Raw genomic sequence first — 10,540 nt, 5'->3', positions numbered from 1 at the left:
GGTGCCTGATCCTGGTGATCATCTTTGCCATTTCGGCATAGTCCATCATCTTGGTTACATGATACTGGTTTAAACTGTCCTGCATTGCAGGGGGTTGGAATAGATGACCCTCAGGGTTCCCTTCCAACTCCACAATACTATGATTCCATATCGTAGCTTCTTCCCCCAAAAGTATGGGAGCTGTGGTTTGTTAAGGGAGCTCTTAGCAGACCTCTGTTCCCCTCCTACAGCTACAATTTACAGAGTGGTTTAAACAATAAATCCCCCTTTATAGGGTGAGGGGAAAACTATTATCTCCAGTATGATGCTGCTTTAAATATGTAGTGCAGGTTATATTTATTGCAAAACGTGCATACTTATCCATTGTTTCTAAGAAGTTATGTTGGTCGAATCTGTATTTTGCCATACTGAAAACTAATAGAAATATTTGGAGAATATATATTATATTAATTTCAGTGCTTTTTTCTGGGGGACACAGGGGTACGCACACCCCTAAACATTTTGTGAATCTAATGGAAGTGAGAGCTGGACCATAAAGAAGGCTGATCACCGAAGAATTGATGCTTTTGAATTCTGGTGCTGGAGGAGACTCTTGAGAGTCCCATGGACTGCAAGAAGATCAAACCTCTCAATTCTGAAGGAGATCAGGCCTGAGTTCTCACTGGAAGGACAGAGCCTGAAGCTGAGGCTCCAATACTTTGGCCACCTCATGAGAAGAGAAGACTCCCTGGAAAAGACCCTGATGTTGGGAAAGATGGAGGGCACAAGGAGAAGGGGACGACAGAGGACGAGATGGTTGGACAGTGTTCTCGAAGCTACAGACATGAATTTGACCAAACTGCGGGAGGCAGTGGAAGACAGGAGTGCCTGGCGTGCTCTGGTCCGTGGGGTCACGAAGAGTCGGACATGACTAAACGACTAAATAACAACAATGACTGTATATATATTTTCCACTTATATTATATCATATATCTTATCTTATATTCAGTGCTTTTTTCTGGGGGGACACAGGGGTACCCCTAAACATTTTGTGAATCTAATGAGAGAAGAAGCTAAAAATTTTCAAAAAATTAATTTCTTCTCTAGCAAGGTGAATCGTCAGTTTCATTGCGACCCCCGATGGGGGCCTCATTTCCAGTCACGGTGCTTCCTGAGTCTCAGACGGAATGAGAGTACCCCTAAACTTATTTTTTTTAAGAAAAAAAAGCACTGTATATTTTAAATTTTCTCATAATATACTGGAGATGAGGCCCCAGTCTCCCTCCAACCTGTCTCAGCACAGAGCTCCTGCTGCCTGATCTCCTTCCAACAAAGGGAATTTCTATTTTTGCACTCTCTTCCCCCCTCCTAACCCCTATTTCCAACCCCCCTCTGCCCTACCTATTCGATTTGCTCCAAGCTTTGCAGCAGGGCGGGAGATGTGATGTCATTTCCTGCCAGGCCCGCAATGCATCCTGGGACTTGTAGTACAGTTCCTTGTTGCTGTGAACTACCATTCCCAAGGAAGCTGTTGCAAAGTGCCTGCTTCGGACGTCCCCTTTTAAAGCGGCCGCGGCTATTTTAATAATGATAATTGTTATTCATTTATTTTTTTAAGCCAATGCACAAGGCAAGGGAAAGAGAGAGGAGGGTGCAGAGCAGGGATTTGGAAGAGAGGAGTTGAGCAGGCAGAAAGTCACGCACTCCGAGCAGCAGTTTTTGCAGGGCGTTTTCTTCCGCGTAAAGCCACAAAGGATCGGGCCGCCGGGAGATCGACTGCTGGCTTTGCTCTGGAAGGGCAGCGAGACGCATCTGCGGGGTCTGTGCCGGGAGAAATAAGGAATTTAAAGTCACTTTCCTCCCCCAAGACACGTTGTTGCTTTGGGGTCTGGGGATCCCTCCTTGCGGGGAGGAAGGAGCACGTGGCTTTGGATCTGGGTGAGTCCAGAAGAGGTCGATCTTGCACGCCTAGGAGAACCAGGAACAGGCGGGGGTGCGATTGGCTGAAGGGCAATATGGGATTTATATATTTATATTTATTTATTGCATTTATAAACCACCTTTTATCTTCCAAACAGCTCCGTGGTTCTCCTCTTCCCCATTTCATCCTCACCACAACCCTGTGAGGTAGGTTAGGCTGAGAGGCAGCGACTGGCCCAAGGTCACCCAGTGAGCCGCATGGCTGAGGGGGGATTCGAACCCTGCTCCCCCAGGTCCTAGTCCAGCACTCTAACCATTACACCACACGGGCTTCGCTGTGTCTCGAAGCTGAAATCCCAGGGTGGCAGAACTGGAGGAGAGGACCAGAGTTTGAATCCCTACTCAGCCGCGAAGCTACCTAGGTTACCTTGGGCCAGTCGCTGGGGTGCCTTGAATGATGGTCATGGTGCTGTGGGCAACACTGGCCTCCTTCCTTCCTTCCTTCCTTCCTTCCTTCCTTCCTTCCTTCCTTTCCCTCGTCTGATGCCCTCTCGCTTCTCTGCCTCCCAAAGGCTTGCACAGTTTTTTGCTGCAGCAGCCCTGGCTACAAGCTCTGCAGGCAAATGGGGCTGGCCAGGGGGTGCTTCCCAGGCTCCTGTGGGGCAGTGTGAGGAGGCACCTCTCTTTGGGGCAGTGGGGGCAACTCAGAGACCGAGGGGGGCAGCAGCGGCTGCCCAGAGGACTCCCAAGGAGAGGGGAGAGGAGAGGAGGCTAAGGGAACACTCCACAATGGAGGGAGTTTGAAAAGGGATGAGGGGCTGCAAGCAAGGGGAGATATAACTGGGCTCCTGAGCCCCACAGGGGTGCCGCAGAAAAAGAATGTAGTTGGTCAAGGGAGCCGTGGACCCAAAAAGGTTGCAAACCCCAGAGGAAAAGTCAGCTAGGAGCTGTGTAAACAAACAACCAAACTGTAGCAGGTAGAGCACGGGACTCTTGATCTCAGGGTCCTGTGTTCAAGTCCCTTGTTGAGCAAAAGATTCCTGAATAGCAGGGGGTTGAACTAGATGACCTTCGCAATTCTGTGATTCTGTATTTGCTGGGAGCGAAGCCCCACCGTGTTCAATGGATTCTTCTCTCTAGTAAAAACCTAGGAAGCTGTCTTATAGTGAGCACATCTAGCTCAATATTGGCAACACGGACTGGCATAAGTTCTGCATTGTTTCAGGAAGGGAGCCTCTTCCAGATCTGCCTGGAGTTGCCAGGATTTGAACCTGGGACCCATTGAAGCAGGACCATAGAGCTACGGGCCTCCCCCAATCCTCTAGCGCCGTATCAGTGTTGTACGGGCACAGGGGCGACTTGCCTCATATTGTGCATAGTCTCTCTCTCTCTCTCTCTCTCTATATATATATATAACATATCATTTTCAACAGTAATTAAACATACTTTTACATCTTATTCAAATTTTTGATTTCCATCAATCCTGTCTGAAAATTTTCCAATCTAATCTCTCAGTATGCATTTCTTATCTTCCCTATTACATTTCAAACTCATAACCAATATCTCTTTTCCTACTTTGTAACACTTCGTATATTTCTCCTTACAAAACTTCTTGTAGTCCTACTAGCGTAATTTGTTGATTACAGTTGCTCTTCAAATAATTCATATACTTCTTCCAATCTTCTGTAAATCTCTGGTCCCGCAGGTTTCAAATCCTTCCTGTTGTTCTGTCCAATTCTGCATAGTCCATTAATTTCGTCTGCCATTCTTCTTTCGTCGGAACTGCATAGTCTCTTCCAATCCTGAAATCACCCCCTTTTTATTTCCCCGCAGGGAGAAATCTCTGGCCCAACTGTGAGCAAAGAAAGTCAGATGTTAGATGCTGAGCGGTCCATTGGCCCAGCATCATTCGCGACTGGCACTTGGGAGACTGAATCTCGGAGCTAGGCGAAGTTAGTTCCTTTCAAGAGAGAAAACAACATGGCTGCCGACCAGGGACCCAAGTCGGGATTTGGCCTCCGGCTCGCACCCGCTCTGGAACTCCCCAGGACCAAAGCGGGGGGTCAGGATCCGGCCTGCCCCGGAGCAGGAATTGGGAAGCCACCACGTGTGCTTCAGGCTGGAAGCATTTGGGGCTTCCTCCACAAAATCCCAGCGGACCAGGTGAAACCGGAACCAGGAGAGGCCACCCTCCAGCGCTGGGAAACCCAGTGGCAGGAGTTCCTGAGGAAAATCGAGTCTCATCCTTCCTCTGCCTGGGGGCTCCCACAGTTACCAGAGGAGCCCACGCCCTGGGAGGACACGGAGGGGTTTTTGGCCTCCTTTGAGCAAGTGGCCGAAGCCTGCCGGTGGCCCCGGGACGAGTGGGTGGCCCGCCTCCAGCCGGCCCTCAGCGGAGAAGCCGAGTGGGCCTTTCGAAGCCTGGAGGCCGGAGACAGAGAGGTTTATGGGAAAGTGAAGGCGGCCATCTTGCGCGGGGACACTATGAGCAGGGAGGAGCAGCGCCAGCGCTTCCGGCGCTTCTGCTACCAGGAGGCAGAGGGGCCGCGAGGGGCCTACGGCCAACTCCAAAAACTTTGCCAGGGGTGGCTGAAGGTCAAGAGGCGCTCGAAGGAGCAGATCCTGGAGCTGCTGATCCTGGAGCAGTTCCTGACCATCCTGCCGCCGGAGATGCAGAGCTGGGTCAGGGGACAGGACCCGGAAAGCTGCTCGCAGGCGGTGGCCCTGGCCGAGGAGTTCCTGCAGGTGCAGCAAGCGGCCTCTCGGAGCCAGGAGCAGCAGGTGAGGCGTGGCATGTGGCCCCTGGCAGTCTTGGGGTAGGAGAGGAACCGAGCGCATGTTGGAGCCAGTGGGGGTATGTGCTATTATGCTCAGGTTCCCGCTTGTGGCCTTCGCATGGGGCATCTGGTTGGCCACTGCGAGAACAGGATGATGGAGGAGGCACGCTGCTTCTTACAACCTTCACACCATTGTGTGAATCTCAGAAGATGCTAAAAGGGGAGGGTTTGTACACAGGGCAGGCAAAATCCTAAAACCCTTGAATCTGCTCATGTCTTCCTCTTGTGCTTGAGTGGTACCACTTTGCCTACGTGAGGATCAGCCCACAGAAACTGAGTTTGCTGTTAGAATTGTAGAGTTGGAAGGGACCACGAGCATCATCTAATCCAACCCCCTGCAAGGCAGGAATCTTTCTCGAACCCGCGACCCTGAGATTAAGAGTTGTGCTCTACCATCTGAACTGTCTTGAGCCCTATTCCGTAAGCCACCCAGAGTGGTTGGGGAAACCCAGCCAGATGGGCAGGGCATGAATAATAAAAATTATTATTATTATTATTATTATTACTATTATTATTATTAAATATTAGGGCTATTTGAGCACACACTCACTCCTTTTCACCATTGGATGCCCTTCTTTTTTAAAAAAACAAACAAGTTTTGTTTCTATTAATTTTTTGCATAACATAATGCAAGTGATGAACCAGAAACACAGAAATGCAAGCCAAATTAATTGTAACACAGTCAAATAAAGCTGAGTGGGTCTCATTTGGTTTGCTAGGTAGACACAAATGGAGCTGGGACCCAGCATATCCAAAACTCCTGCTGCCCGGGGAACACTCTGGAGAGACAAGTTAGACTGAGAAAAAGGACAGAATGTTAAATTCTGCCACCATTTTCGTCATTTAAAAAAAATAAAAATCAGAGAAACGGCAAAAGTGATTTGCGTCACAAGCAAAAGCACGCATGCTGTCTGTTGATGTGAGTTTTTTATGGGGCAAAATTTAAATGAACCATATAAAATACAGTGGTACCTTGGGTTACAAACAATTCGGGTTACATATACTTCAAGTTACAGACTCCATTAACCCAGAAATAGTACCTCGGGTTAAGAACTTTACCTCAGGGTGAGAACAGAAATCTCATGGTGGAGGTGGGAGGCCCCATTAGCTAAAGTGGTACCTCAGGTTAAAAACAGTTTCAGGTTAAGAACGGACCTCTGGAACGAATTAAGTTCTTAACCTGAGGTACCAGTGTAAATGAATTGGGAAAAGGAAGAGGGAGGAGAAAGGGTTTCTGGAGGGGGGTGTTGTTGTCTAGGTTCGAAAGCGGACAGCTTCGTGGAGAACAAGGCTATGAACAGCTACCGCAGGAGGGGAAGGTGCCATTGCACTCGGATCCTGCCCACAAATGTCTCATGGGCGTCTGGTTGGCCACTGTGAGAACAGGATGCTGGACTCGATGGGCAGCTGGCCTGATCTGGTTGGCCTCTTCTTGCATCCTTAAGTGAAACGAGGCCCTCCAAAAGTTTGTCAGAGTAGACGTTAAGTTTCGCAACTTCCTCTGAGTCACGGACGACGGGAAGGAAGAGGCACTGTACCGGGGCAAAACATATCAGGCTTGCTGTGGCCCTTGCACAACCTTATAATACGGGTCAGCTTCTGAGACTGGGCTGTGTGCCAGAGACAGCCTCTTAATGTAAAACCAAAGGACATTTCCCAGGTTCCTGCCACAGGTCCTCAACCACATGCCACTCTTCAGGAAGAAATTTGAAATTGGTGAGATGTGAATAGGAAAAACTGTCCGCCACCCCTAAAAAACCACAGCATGCCTTTTCTCCTTATTTTCTAAAAGGCTCCATCCTTGCTATGTTTCCAGGCTGTGGCAGAAGTGGTCGCCCCACTTCCAGCAGAAGAACAGGCTCTGTCTGGTGCCAAGGAGTTGAGGAGGCCCAAGCAGGAAGTTGATGGTGGAGCAGTTGACTCCCTCATGGACCGAGGCGCCAGCCAACTGGGTAAGACTTCCACAGTCCTTGGTTTTGCCACTCACAGAAAGCCTGGCATCTTGGACAGGAAAACGCAGTTGGTCCAGTATGATTTATTCAATGTACAGTGGTACCTCGGGTTACAGATGCTTCAGGTTACAGACGCTTCAGGTTACAGACTCCGCTAACCAAGAAATAGTACCTCGGGTTAAGAACTTTGCTTCAGGATGAGAACAGATATCACGCGGTGGCAGCAGGAGGCCCCATTAGCTAAAGTGGTACCTCAGGTTAAGAACAGATTCAGGTTAAGAACAAACTTCCAGAACGAATTAAGTTCTTAACCCGAGGTACCACTGTATTATTACCGGAAGCAAGTTCCTAGAGGGGCTTATGGTGACCGATATTAACATGGTCCCTGCCTCTCAGGCTTAGGAATCCAAAAGTCATGACACAAAAGGAAAAGAGATGGGGCAGGAGGAGGGGAAAGCGATGGCAAAAGCAGACACCAGTTCTCAGCAAATTTCTTATAAGTGTCTTTCGGGGGATAAATGTTTTTCGGGGGGGGGGGTAAATCATTATAGAGTGCATTCCCCAAACCTCCACCTGTTTCTCCTCCTCCCCAAGTGAGACTTCTGCTGGTGAAGCCCAGTGGTTGACCTCCCAGCAAACATTTTTTTGAAGTGCCTAGTTAGACTACGGAACTCTCTCCCACCGGAGTCAGTGATGGCGAACCTGGATGGCTGTGAAAGAGGATGAGACAAATTCAGGGCTATCAGTTGCTACTAACCACAACGACTGGTCTGCCTCCACGGCTGGAGGCACTTCTGAGCACCAGTTCCTGGAAACCACAGGAGGGGAGATGACTCTTGTGGTCGAATCCTGCTTGTGGGTTTTCCACAGGATTCTGGTTGGCCACTGTGGGAGCAGGATGCTGAGCTAGATGGGCCATTGGCCTGATCCAGCGGGCTTTTCTTACGTTCAATATCGCCTCCCTTTGTCTCCAGAAGAGAACAACACCATGGAGGGTTTTCAGCTAGGAGGTCCTCGCTCAGAAGACGTGCTTGAGATTTCGCCAGGAGGATCCCGGGAGAGCCTCTCCTTCCCAGCAGAGATTGGTGAGAAGGGGGAACCTTGAGACTGATTTGCCATAGAGCTGGGGGAACCTCACAGGAGAATGCGTTTGGCGCAAGGGGGACATTGTAATGTCGAAAGGGCCACAGCAGGGATGGGGAACATGCTGGCGGACTCCCGTTCCCCTCAGCCCCTGCCAGCATGGCCTGATGGCCAGGGATGATGGGAGTTGTAGTCCGGTGACACACAGAGCAGTGGCTGGTGAGTTTCATTAGGCCTAGTAGGGTAGAAAGCAGGGAGACCCAGTAGTGCTAAAGCAATTCCATCAAAATATTAAAATAAACACCCCTATCAAAACTAGAAGCAGCTGCTAAAGAAGGAAACTCGAATCAGGAGATTGAGGAAACATTTGTCTACACAGGTATGTCCTCAAGAGCCCGTGGAATGCCAATACTGATGACCCCCCCCCCCTCTCTCTCTATATATATATCTATATATATCTATCTTTTTTACAATTTAGAATATTAATTTAAACAACCTTAAAATATCAATGACTTCCTTTCTTCCTTTTCCATGGTTCATTTTGCATAATACAAATCCCTGCATATTTTATATCAACTAAACCATTCAGTATTCCATTATTACATCCATCAAAACTCATTTACACTGTTGAATTTATCTTAATGCTGCCAACGTTTTCAAGTGCACACAATTTCCTCCCATATATTCAATAAACATCTTTTTCAAACGCATGTTCTTCTTGTTCTCTTATTCTACAAGTTAGGTCCACAAGCTGCGCATATTCCATCAGTCTAAGTTGCCACTCTTCTTCTTTGCTCGTTTTCCATTTTGGGGCTAATGAAACACGGGCCGCAGTAGCGGCATACATAAATAACCTTTTTTGACACCTCTACTAGCAGGACTCCCCTTTCCAGGCTGGCAGCCGTTTATCTTTTCCCTATTTCCAAGATTCCCATTTGACAAAGATTTCCTCTCTGTTCCAGGAGGTGCTAGGCTGGTGCACGAACAGGGCAGGGAAGTTTTGGGGGCGCTCCCAACGAAATTGGGCCGTTGGAACGAAGAAGGAATCTGCAGCCCACAAGAGGGAGCGGAGAGGTGGGCCAAAGACCTAGCACAGGGGTGGAAGATGAACCCCACGGCTATTCCAGCCGGCGACCTTTGCCAAACGCCAGCTCCACAAAGACTGCACAAAGGAGCGGGAAGCAGACAGTGCCCTCTGTGCGGGAAAGTTTTCACGACACAATCCAGCGTCAAGAGACACCTGAGAATCCACACAGGGGAGAGGCCATATAAATGCTCCTATTGCGGGAAAACCTTTAACCAGAGAGTAATCCTAACGAACCACGAGAAAATCCACACGGAGCGGAGATCGTCCCAAGGCTCCGACGGTGGGGAAGGCTTCAGGAAAGAAGCCAGCATCCCTGGAAATCAGAGAATATATTTGGTTACTAGTGATGATGACGCTATACCCTGCTAGGGAGGCGGCCCGTATCCCGTTTGTGGGCTTCCCATTGGTTGGCCACTGTGGAAAACAAGATGTTGGACTAGAGAGGCACTGAAGCCTAGTACGCCTTATGGCGCCACCATGAGGAGTAATGCATTTACTGCAGCGTAAGCTTTTGTGAGACTGGAATCCACCACAAAAAAACCCCACAATAACTTGATTGAGCCTTTAAGGTGGCAAAATACTTCCGCCCTTGTTTTTGCAACAGCGACTGGAGGGATGAATGTGGAAATTCTCCATTGTACAGTGGGGTGGTTTCGATAGGGTCTCGCACAGCCCCCTCTGTGCTCCTTCCAGAAAAGTGAGAGGATGTCAGGGACCCGCAGGACAATGACGACTGTGCACTGGGGAATGTGGGGGCTGGAGTCTGACTCGGGAGAGGGAGGACAGTGGTTTGTGGGGATCTGCACCAGCCAGGAGGCAAGAGTTGGAGGAAGGGGAAGTGTCAGGAGTTGGAGCACGGGATGGTTCGGGAGGAGAAAGAAGCGGGGGGGGGGGGGGCGGATACTTCCACACCCTTTCCTGCGTCACTGTTCCCCAGAACCAGGAGGGGATTGAAAAGGGAGGAGCAGAGGAAATTGCAGGCACAGTCTCCGACTTCGTGCATGTAAGCAATTGGGGGAAGATACATAAACTGGTGGAGGGGAACTGGTTTTGCCAACTGCTCCTTGAAATAGCTGCCTAACCATTAGATTGGGGTGCACAGGTGTCGAGAACTGTAGAAGCGACTGTGTTATCGTTGACAATAAATACTTAACTATCGGCCGTATGCATTCCTTGGCTGGGAAGTGCCCTTGACGGAGGGGTTATGCCCCTTGGGACTGGTGGGATGGACTGAAGGGAGCCTGACAGTAGGTGGCGCCAGAGAGCCAACGACAGGCAGAGCCAACTGATTCTGGTTTTGCCCAAGGGGCGACCCTGAGACTTGGGCGGAGGAAGTGGGCGGGCAGTGCCACCCTCTGGACGGGTTGCAGGTAAGAAGGCAGGGCAGGCTGCGGGCAGAGTAAAGTTGGTGGAGCAGGGGCCCCATCCGCCCAAATAGAGCAGCATCCTCTGGGATGATCAGAGCTCGAGGACATATTCCAGCCAGGCAAAAACCCTCAAGGAGAGTTTGGCCTCTATGCCTTAGCTGCTCCCCCCAACACCGTGGTTAGATAAATATTTTGTTGGAACGTTCTCCTAAACCAGTGTTTCCCAAACTTGGGTCTCCAGCTGTTTGTGGACTACAATTCCCATCGTCCCTGACCACTGGTCCTGCTAGCTAGGGATGATGGGAGTTGTAGTCC

General features: G+C 49.6%; 1 protein-coding gene and 1 long non-coding RNA gene across 6 annotated transcripts in view; one reads left to right on the top strand and one right to left on the bottom strand.

The window, feature by feature from the left end:
• The window catches only part of LOC308470219, a 149,715-nt gene that overhangs the window by 65,292 nt on the left and 73,883 nt on the right, over window positions 1-10,540 (bottom strand). The window lies entirely within an intron of this gene.
• LOC308469716 (zinc finger and SCAN domain-containing protein 23-like) lies at window positions 1,240-10,016 on the top strand. Of its 5 annotated transcripts, none has more exons than XM_080992580.1 (5): window positions 1,240-1,917; window positions 3,733-4,680; window positions 6,529-6,688; window positions 7,663-7,773; window positions 8,734-10,016. In XM_080992580.1, the coding sequence occupies exons 2-5, from the start codon at window positions 3,880-3,882 to the stop codon at window positions 9,225-9,227; spliced, it is 1,566 nt and encodes a 521-aa protein (XP_080848706.1). In that variant the 5' UTR covers window positions 1,240-1,917; window positions 3,733-3,879; the 3' UTR covers window positions 9,228-10,016. The 5 variants fall into 5 exon arrangements, with proteins under 5 accessions (XP_080848706.1, XP_080848705.1, XP_080848708.1 ...); XM_080992579.1 differs by having other exon boundaries at window positions 3,605-4,680; XM_080992582.1 differs by lacking the exon at window positions 1,240-1,917 and having other exon boundaries at window positions 3,354-4,680; window positions 6,553-6,688.

The sequence above is a fragment of the Podarcis pityusensis genome (assembly GCF_964106645.2).
Source record: "Podarcis pityusensis genome assembly, chromosome: 2".
Lineage (NCBI taxonomy): Eukaryota > Metazoa > Chordata > Lepidosauria > Squamata > Lacertidae > Podarcis > Podarcis pityusensis.
The sequence above is the reverse complement of the archived record's forward strand: the minus strand, read 5'-3'. Positions and strand labels throughout refer to the sequence as shown.